Source organism: Xenopus laevis, chromosome 5L (assembly GCF_017654675.1).
Source record: "Xenopus laevis strain J_2021 chromosome 5L, Xenopus_laevis_v10.1, whole genome shotgun sequence".
Taxonomy (NCBI): Eukaryota; Metazoa; Chordata; class Amphibia; order Anura; family Pipidae; genus Xenopus; species Xenopus laevis.
Genome location: NC_054379.1, coordinates 87,897,840 through 87,922,842, shown reverse-complemented (window position 1 = coordinate 87,922,842; position 25,003 = coordinate 87,897,840). Strand labels below are relative to the sequence as shown.

The 25,003-nt window shown below is 35.5% G+C and overlaps 1 protein-coding gene across 4 annotated transcripts in view; it reads right to left on the bottom strand.

Annotated features, from left to right (window-relative positions):
• The window catches only part of epha7.L (EPH receptor A7 L homeolog), a 117,352-nt gene that overhangs the window by 38,595 nt on the left and 53,754 nt on the right, over window positions 1-25,003 (bottom strand). For 2 of the 4 annotated variants that reach the window (XM_018263378.2, XM_018263379.2), the window contains exon 6: window positions 7,114-7,191. The exons of the other annotated variants lie outside the window; for them this stretch is intronic. In XM_018263378.2, the coding sequence (XP_018118867.1) occupies window positions 7,114-7,191 (78 nt within the window). The remainder of the gene's footprint in view (window positions 1-7,113; window positions 7,192-25,003) is intronic. 4 annotated transcript variants of the gene reach the window in all.

The following is a 25,003-nucleotide window of genomic DNA, read 5'->3' as shown; positions in this document are numbered from 1 at the left end:
TTCCCTTATCCTATGCTGTTTAGACTATTGCATTCTCCTACTAATAGGTCTGCCTGACTCCCACCTTTCTTCCCTGCAATCAATCTTAAACTCCACAACTAGCATCCTCCTGCTTTCTCCTAAAAAGGAACCTGTTCAACTCCAGGTAACATCTTTAGCATGGCAGCCTGTTAAGCAACTGATAGCATATACAATTCTTCTGCCAACATTCAAAGCTCTTCACTCCTCTGCTCCTCTCCATTTGTCTCACTGTACATTCATGGTTGCCTCCTATCAATCTTTTCAAGAAAAAACAAAAATTCTTCCTTTTGGAACACTAGAGCATTAATCTCCAAATTTATCTAGTCAGGATTTTTGACTTTTGATGCTGCAAAAAGCCCAAACTCGAAGATCCACCACCTCAGACCTGTCGAGGTCCTGTACAAGTCATTGGGAGAGGCACCCATCTTATTGCGCTGGATTTAGCCCAAGAATCTGACTTTTTCAGGGTTTTTGGGCAGAAATTCAAAAAAGTCAAGTGATTCGGAGAAAAAGCCTGAAAAAGTCAAATGATTTGAGTTTTTCTGTAATCCGATTAATTCAGGTTATTTTATTAAAGATAAACTATACCCAAAAAATTAATACTTAATCAATAATCTGAAAGCACCTGAACAGAAATACTGTAGCTCAAACTGTAGCAGGAAGAAGTGTGGAAGCAAAAGACAGAACACTGTCTGTTAATTGGCTCATGTGACCTAACGTATGGGTTGTTTGCATGCACCGTGAATCCTAGGATCCCAGGGGTGGCCCTTATTTTTTAAAATGGCAATTTTCTATTTACGATTACCCACTGGCACATACTGTACTAGTAAAAAAAGTATATTAATATGATGAATTATTTACACGAAGCAGGGTTTCACATACGAGTTGTTTTTTGTAATATATTTTTATAGAGAACTACATTGTTCGAGGGGTATAATTTTTTTTTAATAAATAAGGCCAAATTGAGCAAGGGAGTTTGGTTGTGTTTTTTTTTTTAATTAAGATGTTTTTTGTTTTTTTAATTAAGATGTGAGATACATTCGGAATTTAGTAAATAACCCCCTATGTGTTAGCACACTATGTAACAGTAATGAAAAACATTTCCGTGCAAGGTATTTATTTAATGCTACTGGTTATCTGCTCTCAGTATCTTCTTTCACTAATCAATTAGTTTGACTATGCCAGACTTATTTCCTTTGCTGACAACTGTAAAGCTGTGTATTTAGGTTCAGAAATCAATCATGCTATTTAGCAAACCATTTCTGCAAGGCATGACAACCTTCAAGCATGAAACCCAATACGAAAAGGATGTCTACTGTACGAGCAAACAGCTGTCAAGCATAGATCCACCAGTTGACTTATTGAATTACCAGTAAGTCACTTTGTTCTTGTGCTTAGTAATGAAAAACACTTGAGTACTTGGTCCAAGAAGTAAATGAAAACCGTCATTTGTGCAAATTCAAAACCTCTGTTGATTCCTGCAGTAAAATGGGTAAATTCAGATACTAGCATGCTATTGTTTATTTCTAACCATTTTGAATCAGTGGAAATGTAAACCATGGAATATTTTGCTAAGCATGATGGAAATGCAACACCACAGTTTATACAGCAGAGCAGAGTACAGTCTGTATACAGAAATATATGAACAGAGATATAAAAAAGACCCACCCACGTTATCCCTACAGATAAAACATTGGATGGTTCAAGAACAAGGTAATACAAGGTAATACAAGAACAAGGTGATACAAGGCTTTGATCGTCATATGGGGAATATGTTACATATTATGCATGGAAACACATATACTGATATAACAATCAAGAAAAACTTTGGAGTGACATTTTAAGGCATCTGAAAATATCAAGTGACATTTTAAGGCATCTGAAAATATCAAGATAAGATTTGCTCCATCAGTTTTCTGACACATATCAATATACATACAGGTTCCTAAACAAATTGATACATATATATTTTTTTTTAACTAAAAGGGCCAGTAAACCCCCTTTTCAACATAAGCTCTATGAAAAGGGCTTGTGTTAAATATACATTTGTCTACTTTTCTAATGATAGAGCACTTGCCATTCCAAAATAGTTTACACCACCAGAGGTGTTTGCTTACAGAGCTAATATTTTTTTTTAATATAAATTCACCAGTAACCCCTCAATGTAATGCTGCTCTGAGTCCTCTGTCAAAAGAAAAACTGCATTTCTTTCCTTCTATTGTGTACACATGGGCTTCTGTATCACACTTCCTGTTTTCAGCATAAACCTCCAGGACTAGAACTTGAGCATGCTCAGTTTCCTTCTCTCTGCCCCTCCCTTCTCCCCTCCCTGCTGTACTCTGAGCCCAGAGCAATGAGTGAGCAGGCAAAAATCCAATGAAAACAGCAGCTCTCTGGTATTATTGGCAAAAGTGAAAAACTTTACTTAAAATGCCTTAGGCAATGTTTCGGGCTACGCAGGCCCTTTGTCAAGGGGCCTAATGCATTTTAAATGTTTTTCACTTTTGCCAATAATACCGGAGTGCTGCTGTTTTCACTGGATTTATGCAGAATTTGTCCTGGCAGGGGGTACAGCTTGCACCCGGGGCTGCAAGGAGCTTGGTCCGCTTTTGAAGCACACTTGAACCAAATGAGTGAGCATGCAGAGACTCAGGCAGGAAGTGATGTCACACCAAGCTAATATGGCAGCTGCTATCCTAAACAAACAGAGAGAGTTTTTAGAGCTGTTTACTCAGGTATGGTAAAGCATTCTGCAGAATAAATATAGTCTTATAGCTTGTACTATTGTGGCTAAGCGAACTGCTTCTGTATCTTTCCTTCTCCTTTAAAAAAGCTGCAGTTTAGGAAAAGGGGAAATTTGTTTATAAAGAGCACATTATGTACATTTGAACATAAATTACCCTTTGGTGCAGTTCAGGAAAAAGGAAACAATTTTCCATTAGTGCACTATAAATTGCTGAAATGAGGAAAATATGGATTAAAACAATTAGCAAAATACATTTTCAACAAAAGTTCTTTTTATTTTGCACATGCTGAAAGGCGTATATAGGTGTATCCTGCCCCTTTAAGAGTATGTTGCTGCTGTGGTTCAACTTTTCTGTTTGTGCCCAGCCACTTCCATAATTATGTCAATAATTGATTCCACTGGCGCCATGCCCCAGCTAACATCTTGCGGCCAGATAGCCAGAAAATAAGAGACTTGAGTAAGGCTTAAACTGCAAAAAGATTAAGAAGCCTCTTTTTAGGGTAATTAATAAATCAGTAAGCTCTTAATATTTCAGCAGATACAAAGGAAATGGAAAGACAGGTATAATAACCCTTTAAGTATGCCTGTGTTTGTGTTGAGACAGACAGACAGACAGACAGATAGATTTGTATAATAGATACATATACCGAGAAGGTCAAGCTGGTGTTTGGTATTGCTTCAGAGGACATGAGATAAATGAGTTCAAAGAGATGCATCCAAGCTGGAAAGAACTATTAATAATATTAAGAATTAATGTTTCATTCTGCTGCATTATTCAGATTTTGCTTAAGAGAACGTTTTCAGCATGGTGGTGTACGTGTTTGCACAGGGATTTGTGATTTGGAAAAATTCCAATCTTATTCCTGGAATTAAAACAACCGAGCTACAAACAATGATTATATCTTGCAGCAAAAGAGAAGTACTGGGCACAGCCAAATTGTACCAGCATAATAAAAGTCACAAAATGTGCACCAGCTTTAGCTATCCACAGCAACCAGAATATTTTGAACCTTTGAATGCTCCCCTGTAATAACTATAGGACACATGCAACAATATTTCATATGAAGTTTAAAATACATTTGTAATGTATTCAGTTTTAATTATTATTGTGTCTTGTCAAATGGGCTTCTATATATATACTGCAGGTATAACAGATAGGGCAACAACACTGGTGCAGCACATACTCTAACTCTTCTGCTAACTGAACTGCTTCTTTCTTTTTCTTTAATATCTGAACTGATAAACAGTGTCAAGAATGAAAAGTGAAAGAGTAACATCAAATTTTCAGCATCCTTATGTTCTTCAATAACATTAGAGTTCTTATATTAGCACAAATTGCTGACTGTTCCTGCATCGCCTGTATGGTTATTACAAGGCTTTCTCTCTCTCTGATTCTGCTGCCATCTGCTTTACAATGTTGAATTAATAACTTTAACATGTGGGGAATCGGGATCTGTATTGCTTCTCATTCTAGCGACCTATACATGGTCAGCGTCTATGGTTAAAAGATGTCCTTACCACCATAGTATTTGGATAGTAGCATTTTGGGGCAGGGTTTGAACCCGAGTATTCACAACAATTGTGACCATTTTGTCATGACCTTTTGAGTGCATACTAGTGGGAATAAAGCAAAAAAAATAAAATAAAAGTGAACAAAATTATGTGATATTACCCTGTTTTTAAAGATACTATAACAATTCAGAATTCAGATTGTCCAAACTGCACTTCAACAAAACTTTTTTTTCCTAAATGCATTCCTTAGTACCTGGCACATTTTATGAGACGTGTCATGCAGCTGCTGGCCTTTCTGGATCACAAAGCACTTTTAATATGGAATGAATAATCTGCTGTGTGATTGGCACACACACCGACACAAGTTTTATATGCCAAATATTTAGTACCTTAGAGCCACTTAAATAATCCTTCTTTACTAAAAGCCCTCCTTTCATTCCAGAAATGCAGCTTTTTTCTAGCATGTTCCAACCTTTGGCATTTAGGTGGTTTAAGTGAGTGAGTTTAGCTTGGTTATCAGATATATTATATAGCTCTGCTTGGCTAATTCACACAGAACTATGTTACCCCCTCTTTCTTTCTTAATACTAGTGTGTGTATATATATATATATATATATATATATATATATATATATATATATATATATATATATATATATATATATATATATAAATACACATTAAGGGGCCGATTCACTAAGCTCGAGTGAAGGATTCGAATGAAAAAAATTCGAATTTCGAAGTATTTTTTTGGTACTTCGACCATCGAATTGGTTAAATTCGTTCGAATTCGAACGAAATCGAACGAATCGAAGTAAAAATCGTTCGACTATTCGACCATTCGATAGTCGAAGTACTTTCCCTTTAAAAAAAACTTCGACCCCCTACTTCGGCAGGTAAAACCTACCGAAGTCAATGTTAGCCTATGGGGAAGGTCCCCATAGGTTTGCTAACCTTTTTTTGATCGAAGGATTTTCCTTCGATCGTTGGATTAAAATCCTTCGAATCGTTCGATTCGAAGGATTTAATCGTTCGATCGAACGAAAAATCCTTCGATCGATCGATCGCAGGATTAGCGCTAAATCCTTCGACTTCGATATTCGAAGTCGAAGGATTTCAATTCGAGGGTCGAATTTCGAAGTATTTTTAACTTCGAAATTCGACCCTTAATGAATCTGCCCCTTAGGGTGTACCAAATCTACTATTTTGGATACAGCCGAGCCCCCAAATCCTTCACAAAAGATTTGGACCAAATACGGAACGGAGTCCTAATTTGCATATGCAAAATTCCTTGTTTTGTGACAAAAAGTCACGCAATTTCCCTCCCGACCCCTAAATTGCATATGCAAATTAGTATTCAGCCGGGCAGAGTGCTGCGGAAAAAATCCTAGCCGAATCCTAGATTCAGTGCATCCTTTAGCAAATAAAAAATGGGGCATCATGCTCTAGTCTCATTAATCTCTAAAAAAAAAAAAAAAGCAATGTGAACTTCTTGCTATGGCCTCTATTTTCTAATACAAAAGCTCCAGTTATGCCCAACAGCACTACTGATCCTCCTGAAAGTCTGCACACTTTCTGGTGAGTCAACCCCTTTGGTCTCATTTCAAAAGCATACCAACATAACTGGAATTGCTGGAGAGTTAAGAGTTATGGAAAGGCTGCCTCCCATAGACTTCATTATAATCAAATAGTCCACTTTTTTTTTTAAATGATTTCCTTTTTCTCTATAATAATAAAACAGTAGCTTGTACTTGATCCAAACTAAGATACAATTCATCCTTACTGGAAGAAAGCCAGCCTATTGGGTTTATTTAATGTTTACATGATTTTCTAGAAGACTTAAGGTATGAAGATCCAAATTACAGAAAGTTCCATTATCCAGAAAACCCCAAGTCCCAAGCATTCTGGATAACAGGTCCTATATCTGTAGTAGCCTCTATGCTGCCTGGTTAGCTTAGTAATGTATACCAATATGCGACAGACCTGGAATATATTTATTACGGTCACCCCAGCCCTCTTAGTAAGCCTGTTTTTACTTGTACTGTATTTTAAAATATCTTTGCCCATAATTATGTTTGTATACATGGCCACCTATAAGTTGCATTTCTCGTTTATGGTTTGAAATATTATCTGTGATGGCATAAACAAGAAATACATTGACATTGTCCAACAGCACAGTTGTAATAAATTTCGTTACATGTTTTTTTGTGTTATTATTGTGCTTTTTAAACCTTAGAAAATAGCTTTTGTCACAAGTGGTAGTTAAAATATTTGGGAACCATTGGGCAAATATAATATTTTATTTGTTAGTAAATAATGAAATCTTTCAAAACATGTCTTCCAACAAGAAGCCGATGTTGCAAAACAGTAGGGTTGTTATATACAATAGTGTGCTCTGTTGAGTTTAATTGATTTCTATGAATTAGCGACAAATGCTTTCTATCAGCCAACAGTGAAAGCTGACAAAGGCCTTCTGGCTTTATAGCTATGGGCAGATTTATCAAGGGTCAAATTGAAAATTAAAATTTCAAATTTTAGATTTTTTATTTTATGCCCAAAACTGTCAAATTTGACTAGGGAATTGTTAAAATTCGATTTATTTTTTTTTTAAAATTCTAATTAGATTTTCGAGATTTATCATACTCTGTCCCTTTATGAACTTGAATTCGACTATTCACCACCCAAAACCTGCCGAATTGCTGTTTCAAATTTGACCCTTGATAAATCTGCTCCTTAAAGTTAAATATAACCTAGTTATAGTTTATGTTTTTAGTCTACATATTTGATTACAGCAATGTATTAAGATATATCCTATTGCATGCACAGAACATACCTTCTCCGGATATTTGCATTTCTACATATGAGTGGTGGTGCCCATACTGCATGCTTCTGCTGAGTCCTTCTTTATAGACTGCAATAACAACAGCAAACCAAGCGGTCATAAAGATAGTACTTTTTGTTGTCTATAAAGAAAGCAGTATGGCAACTCCGATAAAACATGTACAGAAAAGGTGGGCTTTAATGATGCATTTAGTTGCAATATGGTGCAACACAACACGCCTTTATATGACATTGTAATCAACAGCACCTTGTTGCGAAATAGTGAACCATGAAAGCCATCTGTATTGCAAATATGCAGAGAATAAATAAATGTCACCACAATGTTTCCAAGGGAGCTTACAGAGATCACAAACTGTTCCAGCAGCTGCTAATTAAAGAAACAGTTCAGGGTAACAATAAAAACTGGGTGAATAGATAACATGTGCAAAATAAAAAATGTTTCTAATATAATTAGTTAGCTAAAAATGTAATGTATAAAGGCTGGAGTGACTGGATGTCTAACATAATAGCCAGAACACTACTTCCTGCTTTTCAGCTCTCTAACTCTGAGTTAATCAGTGACTTGAAGGAGGGCCACATGGGACATAACTGTTCAGTGAGTTTGCAATTGATATTTAGCATTCAGCTCAGATTCAAAAGCAACAGTTATGACCCATGTGCCCCCCCCCCCTCAAGTCACTGATTGGTTACTGCCTGGTAACCAATCAGTGGAAATCAAGTAGTGTTCTGGATATATTGTTACACATCCAGTCACTCCAACCTTTATAGATTCAATTTTTTGGCTAACTAACTGTATTGAAAACATTTTTATTTTGCACAGCCTGTATATTTACCCAGTTTTTATTGTTATACTGAACAAGTCCTTTAAATGTGCTTTCTATGACTTTACATTACTTACTTCCATGGGTAAAGCAGCAAAATTGCAATTCTGTTAACTTTTTATCATATAACCTGACAAATAAAAGTAGTGATACAGCCAAATAATACAGAGATTGTACCTAATGGGCTCAATGGGACATCTGAATAGCGATCCAGCTGCAGAGCTAGTGGTTGGAAGCTGATGGCATGGGATGAGGTCCAGCCAAACTTAGGGCCCCAGTGCAAATTTTGTCCTGGGGTCCATAAGCCTTTAATTAAGCCACTGGCTTAATAAATAAAGAATTATTAATTGTCTGGTGTGCTGATGTCCTGATCTGACCTAAACATACTTTTATTTATATTTCAGAAAGAACACATTTCTCAGCATGCCAACGAGCTTAACCCACACATCTATTCATTGCTTTCCTAGCATATACAAGAGTTTGAGCACTATCCAGCTGAGTCTTATACAAGGAATGGCCATTATTAGTAACATACTTAAAGGAATAAAGGAACTAAATCAACACTAATCCTTCTGACAAAAAACCCTAAAAATAATAAAACAAAAACCACAGCTGCCGGAATACTGGGCCGAGGATTAATCAAACCTACTCTTCAATAAATTCAGGATGTGATCTTTTCTGCCCTCATCAATAAAATCAGCTGAATGTTACTTTATAAATCCTTTAGTCATTCTTTAACAGGATGAAAGACTTGCAAGGATGCCCCTCTTTCTCCCATGAACGGATCCTGCCAGGAAAGGCCTCCCGTTAATGAATCCTCCACCATGTTACCTACTTTTTGGGAGGGGGAAAGTTACTGAGAGGACAATAAAAGAAATAAAAGCTTCACATACACTAATTCTTTTCTATTATAACGGTCATTTTACTCACTATGACCTATCTTGTTGCTCTTATTCAAATGCTAATTTTCATAGAGATTAGTAAGAAAAGGATTTGTCAAGTACAGTAAGATGGCTATTCTTTGATCGTGATGGTATTTAAAGCAACAAATAACTATTTGTCCTTGGTGACACAAAGTCCTTTAATGATTAACATCACTTGGTCAGTTTTATAATGTATTTGCTTTATTTTAAAGTTGTTTTAACTGACAATTTAATGTAAACAAACTATATTATGTCACATATTTTTGTTATTTTTTTATTCTATATCCTTATAAGTATATTATAGTTGGCAACATTTTAAAACTTTTCCCATTCTTTTCAGACTGCTTTCCTGTTACATACGATACGCATATACATAGATTTTTTATGGGGATGGCTATACATTAAATTATCAAAAGTAAATAAATTTGACTCAGCAATGCTTTGACACAATGAGCACATTTAGAATAATGAAAGCAATCATTGCTGTTTTGTAGCTTAAAAATCATAACAGATTTTATTTACTTTTAATATGTAAATAATTCTCATTACGTTTGTCTACATCCATCTCTAAAGATTACGTGACTCTTAGGGATACATTTACTAACCAGCGAAAATTCGCCAGTGATGGCTTTGCAGTCATCGCAACACTTCGGCAGGCGTTGCGTCGCTAGCCTTACTTCAGAAATCAAATCGAAGATGCGCTAGCATTCAATTATGCCTAGCGCAACTTCGTTAGAGGTCTTCTCTCAGGCTAATTTGCATACGGCGGGAAATTATAAAGTTGAATGGACGCAAATGTTTTAGCAAATAGATTACATTACACAAGTCCAGAGAAACTTAATAAAGAAAATAGAGTTGTTATAATGCCCTACACATGAGCCCACTGTATAGTTTATGTGCCAAATGTAGGGGGGAACCCAGTTACCCAAAAAAAAATTAAGGACGCCAGCGTTTTTTGGGACTTAGAAACTTTTTCCACTAAAAATATAATGTAAGTAACAGAAGATTGAGAAAGATATATGCACTCCAATGCACTTCGCCTGGTCTGTGCTGGCGAAGGCAAATCTGGCGAAAGAGGTAACGTGCAGTAAAATCCGCATCTTAGTGAATTTGCAGAGTAATGTCCATTCAGCAGAGCAAAAATTCGCCTGGTAATAGAGTGCAAATGAGTAATAGCGTCTGTCTCTTTCGCTAGCGAAGTTATATTTGCTCCCGTTAGTAAATCAGCAGAGTGCCTGAAAGTGGTTTTCATTCATTTACTTACACACACAGTACAGACAGATCTACATAAAACATTATTTTCTAAACTACAAATTAATCATTGGTAACAATGTACTGTTACATTCACGTATCGGTAATTTATACAATAAAATAACTTCATTTTCAATAAATCCTTTATCACAAAATTAAGAACACTGCAACAATATGTAAAGCATATCTATGTAATCATTTTATTAAACAGGAAGACTCTTTTGTGTTCACAATTACATGACTTTAAAACAAGATTGTTCCAGTGACTTTAGCAACCCTAACTCAGGATTTCCTTTAGTGATATGGGGCAGACTGGAAGCATAGATTTACCTTCACATAATTTACTCCAATCTACAAAACAAAACATTTTAATATTTTAAACATACCTCAGTATTTTTAACATACCTCACTATTATTTCATCACTCACATGAAATATAAGGGTTTTGTGTTTGTTTCACCCCATTCAACTGTAATCAACCATTTCCCAAAGGGCAAATAAGGTTCAAATAACTCTTGACTCCAGTTTATTTACTACTGGTTGTACACTTTGATTCAAAGGCAGCTATGTAAAATGAAAGAAATCATCTCTAAAGGTATGCTCATTCTTTCGCAGCCTCTCTCTTGTGAAGACATTTGCATATGCAGACTACCCTATTTATTACATGTGCAAAAATGCAACTACATGGCTTCTCCAGTATACCACAACCCAAGAATACACAACAAATTACTTAAGCATATGTAAATGTCACTAAATGCCCCAAGCCCCTGAAACCTGCACTCTTAACAGATACTCACTACTCAATAGGCCATCCTGATCAACTAAGTCACCTATGTGTATATAGCCTGAATGGTTTTTAATTCCCTACCACCCATCTCACACCTTCTTTCCTATCTAAACACTTTGGGGGTTATTTACTAAACTCCGAATGCAAAAATCACAAAAAATCATGATTTTTTTAAAATAAATTCCGACTTTTAATAAATCACAATTTATTTGGAATTTATTAAACCCAGAGGATGGAAAAGTCAGAATCTGAAAATCCGGCATCTCAGATCTGTTGACGTTGAGGTCAACAGGAGACGTCCCAATGATATTTTGATATCTGGGTTTCCTTGAATACCCTGTAGTTTTTTAAAATTCCAAAAAAAAAATTAAAATCGGATGGAAAAATCCGAAGAAATCTTGAAAATCAGATTTTTTTTCCTGCAAAGCAAATTTTCGGGAAAATTAATAATAAATAAGCATAAAAAACTCAAGCTGATTTGATCATAGTTTGTAGCAGAAAATATTGAGATAAATTCTGACTTTGATAAATAACCCCCTTGGATTTCCTTCCTCCCCTCAGCCCCTGTATCAAACCCCCCTCCCTTTCTCACCTCTCCTGTACTTTCATATTTACTTTCATAGTTTACTCTGACAAGCTAATCACTTGTTGTATGGTTCCTTTATTCATATCTTTATTTTACAAATCATATGTTCATTGCCGATCAAAAAATGTTGTACTTTGTAACTTAACAAATATAATGATAATTTAATATGAAAAAAAACATGGTTTTGATTTATCCTGCCAATTTTGTAGATCCTAACTAAGAGGCAGTAAGATTTAGAGGCAAATGTTATATGCTTAGCAGATTGGACGTTGTCAAGTGTAGCTCTCAATCTACAGTTATTTTTCATTTATTGAACATACATTACATTTTTTTAGTAATTAAAGTATCGAACATAAACAGTTGTATTTCTAAAGATAAAAAGCCTATAAAACTTGATTTTATTGTTTATGTGATCCCTTTCATACACATATTTCACAGGAACCTACTAATATTCATACAAGTGCTTACTGGATGACCCAGTCTGATTATGGATGGCTACCTTATGGATGTGAAAAGAAAAAAACAAAAGCAGAACCTACAGGTTATTGTAAACAACCTGCTGAACAACAAGGAGGTTATTTATCAATGGTCACATTTTAGAGCTATGTGAGCTTTTTTAGACCTCAAATGAACTCAAATGAAATCAACGATTTGCTTGAGTTTTTGAGCATAACCCACAGAAAAAAACTCAAACATTATGAAGGCTGTTAACATGTTCAAATGTTTCAAGGAACCTTTGCAATTGACTTCTACATGTCCTTGAAAGGTTTTAGATGGTGTATTTTCAGATTCAAGCTATTTCCAGCTTCGAGGTATAATAAATCTTGAATAATTGTTGTTTTTAAATAAAATCTCGAATTTTTCAAGTTTTTTTAACCTGAAAATTCAAGTTTTTTTAACCTGAAAATTCAAGTTTTTTTAACCTGAAAATTCAAGTTTTTTTAACCTGAAAATTCAAGTTTTTTTAACCTGAAAATTCAAGTTTTTTTAACCTGAAAATCCAAGTTTTGACTGAAAAATACCCTCAAAAACTCAATTTTTAATGGAAAACACAAATCAAACTTTAATAAATCTGCCCCTTAATATGTCTTTGGACTGGCTGTGTGAAGAACCTCAGAGCGGTATGGTTTACACAACATGATCTTTGTGAGAATCTTAAAAAAGTCCTTTCCTACAACCTCATGGCAAATAAGAAACTACATTTTAGGCTCATAGTATTTTGGACTGATGAAATTTTATATATTGGGTCACAATTGCAAATCTTAAATATCATTATCCTGACTGATGGTCATAGTGTTCTTTGGATACCCACTTTCAACAAGGCTTTCGGCTCTAGCCCATCCACAATACGGACAGAGTTAAGAACCAATCAGTTCACTTCATCAGAGCACTCTGATGAAGTGCAAGAAGTAGGCATGAAATGCATCAGGTGCTTGTACACGTTGTGGCCCTAAGGGTATCTGTTCCAAGCTTTTAAAGGAAGTTAGATAATAAAGTTTTTTTTGATGTTTAAATACTATGATCAGAAGGACCATCTTCTTGTTTTTAACTTTGTTTATATTGAGTCACAACATATAATATAAACCTGAAAAAAACACTTGGGGTGGGGTGATACATTTCTCACTTTTTTACCTATGAAGAAGAAACTTTCATACTTTTGAGATATGCAATAATTAGTAGGTAAGGAAGTACAGTATGTGAATGAAAACATTTTTTCAACTGAATTGTATCAATGTTTAGTAATTTATATCTAACAGCTATTGCGGATTCAAAGGCCTAATGAAACTGGATATTTCAGTAAAATAATAATCAAATTAACTCATAACCAACTTTGATCTTAAAACTGAGAATTTTGACAAGGTAATGAAGTGAAACATTTAGAAAACCATAAAACAAAGACCCTTAGTTTCAGTCAAAAGTTAATGGGAAGCATGGTGCCTCAGTAATGAAGTCCTGAGTTCATTTTGAACAGCAAGGAGTTTGTACATTATCCCTGCATTTGCACAGTGTGTTTCCCTTCAAACTCCAAAAACATACAGACAGGTTAATTGGCTACCGATGAAAGGAACTGATGTCAATTATAATAAACAATCTCTGCAAGGAGCTGTGTCATATCTCCATGCTATTTCAATAAAACAAAATAATGATAAAAATAATAAAATACATCTCTAAGAAACCACAAAATAAAATGCAATGAAGCATACCATAAAAGAGAAGATAATCACAAATTTTGAATTTCAGGTCAAATAAAATAGTTATACTGTAACTTTGGGCTACAGTATTACGCTAGGTGAAATTTCATAGGGAAATTAACTTAGTGCATCATTAATTATGACAACTGGTTAGGAACTCATAAGCTACTGTAGGAGGATCAGACAAATCCTTCTCCTGTTTTTCTGTCTGTGACATCATCCAGCCCAGTTACAGGCTGGAGAGCCATCTGATTGTTTGGGCGCCCCAGTGCATCCTTGGGAGAGGGGGAGTGCCTGACTTTGGAGCCAAATGTACAGGGTTTCTGACAGAGCTTATAAAGGGATCCCTGCTGCAGCAGCCAGAAAGATCCAGATCTGTGGAGTGTGACAGTGCTGCTTAAAAGGAGTTTCCAGGAAGAAGGAAAAGGAAAGGCTGCGTTTTGCTGTGCTTTGCAAAAATATCTGAGCATCAGGGAGAGTCAATTTCTATCTCCTGCCTGTGGATACTTTGGCCACTGTGTGTTTCCCCAGGGTGAGGGTGTCTTGCTCTTGTTCCTGCCATGTGGGAGTGGCTACTTCTTTCAAAAGGAAAGTTACCTTGGGCAGGTAGCGCTACCTGTGGACATAAGAGTCCTTGGGGAAGGGACATTGAACTGACCGGATTTATTCTACATTTATCAATCCGGTGTGGAGTGTGGGACTGTGCCAGGGGTTGATAGTCCACACAGGTTCCCCAGAGCAAAGTGATATTGTGTGATTTACATTTACAGTTCTAAATACAGATTTACATAAAGTTTATATTTGTTTTACTGCAAACTGTGTGTTTTATTTTTCCTAGTGGAAACCTCCTGAGGTGTGCTCCTCGATGTTCCCTAGGTGGAGGCACTGGTCTGTAAATTCCAGTACTTTTCATATGCAAAAGGGATTCAGGGCTCTGGATTACAAAGGGTTAATTGCTATATAAAGAGACAGTATCCAAATTAGGGTTATATTACTAACAACTTGGCTAATGCAGGAAAGAACATATAAATATGTCCTTTTTGAGGCCAAGAACTTGCTGCAGTGTAAGTCAGGGCAGGTGGTATAAGCACTCCTCTTTTCAAGCTTTGTATCTATGCATTCACATTTACAGTATGCTTCTATCAGTGTAAAGGCATTTGATATTGTATCTAGATATGGTTGCATATAATCTGTGTAGAATGCTTTCTGTTTATAATATATGAATGAGCAGTTTCTGAAGATCTGTGGATAAGTACTACCTACCCTAAGGCTTTAAATTACATAATCACATTGAACAAATGTTTACATTTTCATTACCAAGTGCAAGGAATTATTTTATTGGAATAAGATTTCAAGGACTTCAAGGACAACATAATATTTTTATGAGTGGGGTTATCTTTAAATTATTTACCTTAAATAAACATAACTGCTTAGAAAGCATTAATCCTTGAAATTAACATTGGAATTTATTGGTGTGCTTGGCATTTCTGGGATCTTCTCCAGCATTAGCTCTCACATAAGTTTCTGATAAGATTATGAACAATACGGCAGCTCAAGTCTCACACTGTAATATCTACCTACATAGGTTAATGGTAGAGTTTAGCTGATGGCCCCACATAATGTTGTGCAAGGTTTTTTTGACACAAGATGATATATCTAGTGTCTACTTAACACCTAAACAACTGAGTAACATGTTCAAAAATTTATGCATGAATAAGAGTTGCTATAGTATATACAGTATATCTGCTATTGTATACCCTGACGGATACCTTATTTGTGGATGAGTAACAAACTTTCAATCTAAACATAGACTTTTTTAAAAAAAAAAATATTTTCTTTTTGTTTTGCTTGATTCAAGTCATTATTTATACTGTAAATGCTTTACAAGTATGTGGGTTACTGATAAAACACTGATATGAAATACTGACTTTGCATAATTTTATTCAGGCAATGGATATTGTATCAAAGTGATGTCATCTTTCACATTACCTCTAGCCATTGTGTCACAAGGATGGTGTTATTGAAAAATACCTGAAGATATTTACATTGCATCTAGTTTTTCCCAGGCATCATTGACCTATATAAAATATAAATTATATTTCTGTATATACCCAAGAAGTATAGAGACAAAGAACTGTAATATTACTATAGTTAACATTCCAGTAGGTGCAAAGTAATTCACAAAAAATAAAAAATAAAAAGTATGAACTTTTTATAGTTTCATTCTCTTCCATACATAAAGTAATTCTCTAAAAATAAAATCTAAACAACTCTATAAAAACTTTAGTTTGCACATTCTGAACACTTTAGGCATCTTAATTGGTTCCTTCTCTGCAAATAATTGTACTTCAACTTGCTAAATTATACAATTAAAAGCATTTTTCTTTAGGACTAAATCAGATAAACATTCAGCCTAACTGTTGCATCTATCATTGCTAACGCGGCACTAGTAAAAGTTAAAGTCAATTAATTTTGTTTTTAATTAGAGTACTTTTAACCCAACAGGATTTAAGACAAACCTTTATCATTTCTCATTTGTTTGGGTTCAATTTAGATTGTTAGTGCAAAGACCTCACCTCATATACCACAAGCCTGAAGAAATAGAACACCGTAATTGCCAATATTAAAGCACAAAGACTCTTCAAAACTTAAATTATATGGAATTAAACTTGATTTTTAATTAAAAGAAAAACATCTTAACTATTTGAACAATGCTATGAATGCTTTGTTTAACATTCTGTGGGCATAGGAATAAATCATGTTTCAAATTATTCATGTATCCTATTCATGTAGGGTATTTCCATAATTTTCATTGCCTTCCTAAAGGGCATCTTACCTAGCTTACATATCAAGTCTGTTAAATGAAGGATCTATTTATTTTGGTATGGCAGTGAAGGAAATAAATCCTTTGTATTCTACCCATAAATCTACACTGACAACATAACAAAAGGCTAACTAGATATTTATCACAATATCCCATCAAATATATCATCATTAAATAAAGATAAACTAAATACTGATACTTTATATAACAACTATTTAGAGAGAAAAGAGTTAAGATTTCTACAACACAAGCACTCTCATGCAAGTCACTGCTATTCCTTGGCCTTATTTTTAAATAGCAATTTGAGTAGCCAACATGAGTTTTCTGGCCTATGTGGTAAAACAGAGTCACTCAAGCACACACTATTCAGAAGGTTTGCCTGCAATAAAGGCCGAAATTGGATACTTGGTAAGATTAATTACCTAGATAGGGTCTTATAATGCAAGTCAAATGGGAAAGTAATTAAAGTGCACCTTCCATGAAAAATATTCATTACTGATATATCAGGTGACAGATAAATCAAAAGGCATTTAAAAAGCTATAGGTTAACCTGTAGCAGGTCGTTCCCTTTTCTAGACCTCCAAAGTAAGTGCAGATATTGAATTCACTTGCAGCTCAGCTTGCATTATGTTTAGTGAAAGACAAAAGGACAGATTGTAATGGATGCTGCAAGAAAAAGATACCAGTACAAAAGAATTGTGTCTGAAAACAAAAGTTCAGATAAAGAAGAAGAATCAGGAGACTGTCAGCTTTCTGATGTGTATCCAGTCCTAGAGTTTTAACTTAGGAAAGGACTATGGCAATAAAAGAAGGCAAGCAATGAATTAATAAGTTTACCAGTCCCCTGGGTGCAATTCCTGTAGTTGAAAGGTAAGCTGTGCAGCAATATATTAGAGAAATTGAGTAACATGAGAAATTTCTCACATCACTAGCACAAAATGAACTCCTAGGCTCTTGAATTATTCTGTAAAGTTGGTAAGTTTATATACACCATACATCAATTAACTTAGATCATTTTAATTATGTAGAAATTAATTCACCTACGGAAAATAAAAATATCAGAGCTGCTGATTATTTATTAATGACAGGTTAAAGCAGGAAAAGTATTTGTCCTTGTAACAGTAAATATATATATACAGGTATGGGACCTGTTATCCAGAATGCTCTGGACCTGGGGTTTTCTGGATAATGGATATTTCCATAATGTGGATCTTCATACCTAAGTCTTCTAGAAAATCATGCAAACATTAAATAAACCCAGTAGACTGGTTTTGCTGCCAATAAGGATTAATTATATCAATTTTTTATTACAGAGAAAAAGGAAATAATGTTTATTCTGAGCTTTCTGGATAATGGGTTTCCAGAAATTGAATCCCATACCTGTAGTATAATTCACAATACCACTTATTTCACTGTTTGAGGAAAAGAATGTAGTAAAACAAATTGCCAGTGTTCTATATAATCAGCCGCTTCTTATCCTAAAACCTGACAAAGGCTGCCGCTTGGAATGGGGTTTGTTTATACAGTAGAATGGGGTTTGTTTATACAGAACTCATTATCTCTACAGTATTTCTAAAAATACCCCGGCAAAGTGAAGGGGAAACACAAAGCAATTTTCCGCTAGTGCTTTTTAAAATATTAGAAGAATATACTTTTTCAAAAAAAAAAAATTGTCAGAATACTTTACTATAATATATTTTAATATTTGTATTAAGTTCCAGTTGAGCAATTGTGTATATATGTGTATGCTGCACCTTTAAAGAGGCAATGTGTCCCCTTGTTTATCATGAGTTCAGTGAATAAGGCATTTTTTCTGCTAGGGATGCACTGAACCCTTCTTTTCAAGGTTCAGCAGATCCTAATTTGCCGATCCTACTCCAAACCCCCGCGCCCGGCGGAAGTGTGCACATGTGCATGAAGCAAGCTGACCAAAATGTTAAATTATATAGGTTTCTTCGATTGGGCCACATCCGACTCTATATTTTGCTCGGATTTGGCATCCCTGCTTTTTGCCTATTGTTTTAATTATGAAAAAATCTTGGAATAAGGAAGGTGTTTTTTCCCCCTCTGAGGCAAATTGGAGAGGCTTCCAATGGGGTGTTTTGCCTTCCTCTGGATCAAAGAGCAGTAAGGCAGGATCTATATATACTTAAAAGGTTGAAGTTGATGGAGGTGTGTCTTTTTTCAATCTAACTTACTATGTTACTATATATTATTTCTAGAGGTTAACAGGAAAACTGAAGCTTGTCCATGTTTGGTATCTCTGAGGTAAATAATTAGATTACCAGAAAACATCACCTTTCCCTCCAACCATTTGTGACTGCTTTGCCTTCCAGATAACCAGAAGTCCACTATGCAGGTATCATTTGTGCACTGTGCCAAACATTGAGTAAATTAATTTCCTGCTTGCCCTGTTTAGTTCATCAAATAACAAAACCCATAATTTTTGTTATTAAAATAATAGCAAATGTTATGTTTAGCACAAGCCTTATACACTGAAATTGCACAAGGGCTCACATCAGAGGAATTAGCAATGACATCCAAAACATTGTAGTTGTGACTGGTCAGTCCCACCAGTGGCTTTTGGAAGCACTGCATGCGCCCCTTATGCCTTGAAAACTCAGTGATGTGTATTTTGACATGCTAATCATGATGCCAGGGTTATTTTATAGGCCAAAATTTAAAGAAAATAAAGCTGAATTTAAAAGAACCTTACCAAGTCAATGCATTAATTGATAATAAATAGATTGTATGATTATACAACGTTGTAATATATGTTTTAAAGTTACATTGTACAACAAAACCTTACAATACACAATGCCATAGGCAGAGAATAATCAAGACTTAGGAGTATATTAATCAAAGAGTGAAGTCTGAGATCACCACAGTCCTCTAATGTGAAATACTGCCACTCTCCATTCATTTCTAGGGGATTTTTAAAAGAGTATTTATCAATGGGTGAAAGTGAAAGTTTGACTTTTGATAAGTACGCCTTTAAAAATGCCATAGAAATGAATGGAGAGAGGCGGTATTTCATTCACATGATATTCAATCTGTATAATTTTATTTCAGCATGAACCTTCATGCAATCTTGGATTGCAATAGTTTTCAGAAATGTTATTGTACGCGTATATTGTAATTTAGAATATGATTACACATAATTTCTACTGCAACAACTGAAAAAGGCAATTTTTTTGCAGTAGAATGCTTGTGCAGAATTCCAAAAGTAAAACTTCTTTTCAAAATGCCTTTTTTTGTAATGAACTCAAAACAAACAGGAGAAAGAAACATGTTAACATCTTGAATTGTTCTCCTGTGACAGCATAATAACAGAAGGTAGGCTTTCCAAGGTGTGGAACATGCTTTATTTTTATTCACACGCTTGGCGTTGCTTTAGAATACTAGTTCATCAATTTGAAGAAAAAAAACACCACCTGCCATAGGATTAAAGCTATAGCACGAGGTATAGTTCCCTAGCTTTACTAAAGGAAATGAATTCACATGAAGACCTTGTTATTGTTAACACCTGATGCACTTCAACCAAAGCATTTCTTTTGCTTTTATTTGCTTGTTCCGGCTGGTTTATTCATCCATACTGAGCTTGCAAACAAAATATTTCCTTTTCACGGCTGAGAGAACGAGAAACTGTTCAGACTGCAGTGATGGGACTGTGTAATTAAAGAATACTCATATGTATATTTAAGAAACATTTTAAAAGGGTAAAATATTAAAAAGAAATCAACATCATATATGAAATAACATAGATTCAGTTTCCATCAATGCAGTAACCTATATCAACCATACTGCATTTAGCTGAATGGACTAGTGAATACAGAATAACATTTATTTCATTAATTGTAGTGGAATAATGCAATGATGCAAAACTGCACTTCAACTGTTCGTTACTACTAGTCTACTCTACTCTCCCCCCAAAATCAGAGTCTTGACAAAAATGCAAAAATGTTATTGATCTGAGATTTAAAAACTAGAAGTAAAGAGTAAAGAGTAAAAGTATATCTTACAACAGAAAACTGTAAACAGGACCACGTCTAGCATGAGCAGTACTGGTATGAGATCCGTAATCTAGAAACCCATTATCCAGAAAGCTCAGAATTACGGAAAGACTGTCTCACATAGGGGAAAATTTACTAAAGGGAGAAGTGGCTAACGCTGGTGAAAATTTGCCAGCATGACGTCATTTTGTCACTTCGCTGATTTCCTAACAGTCGCTGACGTAATTTCCCGGGCTTGTGTAGTGTAATGTATTTGCTGCAACATATACGTCCATTGAAATGTAACTTCCTGCCTTATGCAAATTAGCCAACGCTAGCCCAAGTTCGTTTTGCTTGGCGAAACTTCGCAACCATTCAGCGCCAGCGATGAAACTTCACCACTTAGTGAATTAGCGTTGCCGTGGCAAAGTTTCGCCTGTCGAAGTTTGCCGATGGCGGCGAAGCCGTAGCTGGCGAATTTTCGCTGGTTAGTGAATTTGCCCCATAGACTCTTACTTTTTTACTTTTTTTTTACTTTGTAAAAATTAGGATTATTTGGAAAAAATTGAATAAGTAATTTCCTGTTTCTCTGTATTAATAAAATGGTGTACGTGACCTGTACTTGATCCAAACTAAGATACAGTATAATTAATCCTATTGGGTTTATTTCATGTTTAATGTTATTTAATGGTTTTCTAGTAGACTTAAGGTATGAAGATCCAAATTACAGAAAAGCCCAGGTCCCAAGCATTCTGGATAACAGGTCCCACAACTGTAGTAAAAAAAATTTGTTGTAAAAGATAGGCTTCCTGTTTCTAAAACACAATGGGATTTATTTATAAACACTGTGAAAACCACCTGGGCAGTAACCTACAGCAACCAATCAGTGACTGAGTTTTTCAGCCAGCTGCAGTTTGAACAATGAAAGTAAATATTTGATTGATTGCCATAGGTTACTGCCCAGGTGCAGATTGGCCCAGTGTTGATAAATGAACCTGAATGTGTCACTTATAATGTAAGAAAGCATTATTTACAGCAGTTATCTACTTCTCCTGCAACTGGGTCTTCGAATGTGGACAGGTAAAGGGGGCAAGTAATGGCCCAGTGTACCTTAACGCCAAATTCTGCAACCCCTTTTGATACAATTTTTCCAAGGATAATTTCTTGCGCTCTATGATTTGTATTCTTTAAGAAAAACAATTGCTCATTAAACACACACAATCAACTGGGTGTGTATTTGGCAAAATGCCCTAACTGTTAAGAGACATATTTTTAGGGTAGATTTGAAAATCTTGTTGGATGGGTCCTCTCTGAATGAAACTGTTAGGTCATATAATGGTCAGATCATGGACTGCCAAATCAAGCAAAGATCTGCTTGATTGACAACAATCCCAAAATAGCAGAGGGCCGGACTGGGCCGGCGGGGAACCAGGAAAAAAACCCTGTGGACCCCCGACTCTTGTGGGCCCCGCTGGCGCAGGTCCACACCCACATCTTCTATTTAATGCCGCGACCCCCTTTGTCGGAGGTGTGTGTGAATGTGCAGAACCGCGGTGATGCACACATGCACCCAAACGAGGCACAGCGGCTGCTAACATGGTGCTAATGCAGTGCAAACGCATGCACATGCGCACTAATGCGGTGACGCGTGCATGCACCCAAACGTGGCGCCGTGCACCGGGGCTACTGCCCCAGGGCCCCCTCCGCCCCCCGGCATGGCAGAGCCCCCGCTCCCCCAGTCCAACCCTGGTTACTGCAACAAGTTATTTGTAATATTGCAAATGACGCAAGAAATGTATAAAATGGATGTTCAACTTAAAAAAAATAACCATTAAAACAATCAACAAATTGCTAATGATTAGACAGCCAGGGTAATATCAGTTGTGTTCCCGTAAGAATTTCTACCGTCAAGGAACAAACTTATAGATCAGTGGCAAAGGTATAATTTACTGGTAACACTGGTTTATTGGAGCTATGCCTATATTTGTTAAAAGGCAGGATCACACAAAGGCATCTCCTGGGGGAGCAGGTTTTCTTGTCACCATTTTATAACTGACAAAATAACTCCAAGTCTTGGCACGCAACAATGGTTTTTTTTAGCTTATTCAACTCATGCTGAATGTAATGCCACAATAACAGCTACAATTCTAGGGCTCACTTCAACTAAGACTGGATATTTGTCCAGTTTGTGAGCCCATCGACTTTATCTTGTTGACTCTAAACTTCTAAAACTAAACATTAAGAATCCACATGAGAAAACAGTACTCTGCTGCCTGCCATTTTAATTGGCTAATAAAGAGTTCAAGAAAAACAGTGGCAGGAAATGCAAATGTACATATTAGGCTGTGTACTATACCAGTCTGTGTCTGAGAAAGCTTTAAAAGACAGACAAAATGTGATAGCACTTTATTAGGGCGCAATTAAATTTAATAAGAATGTAAAATGATGCCTCAAATGGTATGTATTGCGTATAAAGTGTCAACAATGTGTTGAAAAAGGTTAAACATTTACAACACAAAATACATTCTCAATTAATGTAGTTATTAGTGGTGATTTGTAATGTGAATAACATAGTAGTTACATGATTTTGGACAAAAGTTAGAGGAAGCTACCTCTCCACTTGAAGGAAGAGCAACAAGTGGATGTCATGGGGGGGGGTAAAATTAATGTTAATGCCCAAGAATGTCTATAAAAGGTTTTTTCAACTTACCTCACAAGGTGTGGATGGAGGTAAATCCTCAGCCAAACTAATATTTAAGTGGGTATAATGCAATCCCCTAAAAGCCAGCATTTGCCAATGGCTTCATAATAAATCACTTCTATGACGCCACAGATATTCGGAATCCATTGTGTTCCATGAGTATGAATTTAGATTTAAAAAAAAAATTTAGGTGTAGAACGTATTTCTAAATGTACAGGTTACAGTAGAAAAGGGAAGTTAAGTGTAAATTACATTTGTCTGACATGTTTGTAACTGTTTATTAATAAATTATATTACTCCATTTTAATCAGCTTAAAGAGATGAAAAAAACATAGAGCCTGGGTGCACATTGCAGAAAAGTCATATAGAATATCATATAAAACAAGGCACTCACAGGTCTTAAAATATGGTGAAAAAGAGAAAGTTTATTTGTTATTCCAACGTTCAGTCTTCCTTGAAACCTTTGCTTTACATGATATTCTATATATATATATATATATATATATATATATATATATATATATATATATATATATATATATATGTATATGTATATATATATATATATATATTTATATATATATATATATATATATTTGAGTTTTTGTGAGACTGTGTGTATAAATCTATAAAGTGTGATCTGTAAAAGGAGGTAAAAGGGTGATCCAAACCCTCTAACAATCATGCTGCAGAAAATGACTTTACTTTACATAAAACCACTGTATATTCCCATTCCCTCTCAATCTCAATATCTAACAAAGCAGTCTCTAAGACTTTATGTCAGACAGGAACTTACAGCTATCAGTGAATGACCTATACCAACGGAAAAGAGCTGGCTGCAATTCAATTTATCTGTCTGCAAACAGAGCATGTGATTGAAATTTCTATTGAGCACAGTGCTAAAGAGACAACTCTGCCCATAATTTAACAAAACAACATACAACTGCCATGAAACTCTTGTATAAGCAGGTACACATTCATAAGGGAACTAATATCCCACATTTAAAGGGATCCTGTCATCGGAAAACATGTTTTTTTCAAAATGCACCAGTTAATGGTGCTACTCCAGCAGACTTCTGCACTGAAATCCATTTCTCAAAAGAGCAAACAGATTTTTTTATATTCAATTTTGAAGTCTGACATGGGGCTAAACATTTTGTCAATTTCCCAGCTGCCCCCAGTCATGTGACTTGTGCCTGCACTTTAGGAGAGAAATGCTTTCTGGCAGGCTGCTGTTTTTCCTTCTCAATGTAACGGAAGGAGTCTCAGTGGGACATGGGTTTTTACTATTGAGTGTTGTTCTTAGATCTGCCAGGCAGCTGTTATCTTGTGTTAGGGAGCTGTTATCTGGTTACCTTCCCATTGTTCTTTTGTTTGGCTGCTGGGGGGGGGAAGGGAGGGGGGTGATATCACTCCAACTTGCAGTACAGCAGTAAAGAGTGATTGAAGTTTATCAGAGCACAAGTCACATGACTTGGGGCAGCTGGGAAATTGACAATATGTCTAGCCCCATGTCAGATTTCAAAATTGAATATAAAAAAATCTGTTTGCTCTTTTGGGAAATGGATTTCAGTGTAGAATTCTACTGGATCAGCACTATTAACTGATTCATTTTGAAAAAAATTTTTTTTCCCCATGACAGTATCCCTTTAAACATTTGTCAAGCATTGCCTAATAAAATTGCATTTGCACATTGACATATCCACACACTCATTATAATGTATTATCCTTAACATGAAATAATGGATACAAAATGTACTTTGCCATACAATTTGTGACAGTAAGTTTAGGTAGTACAGACCCAAC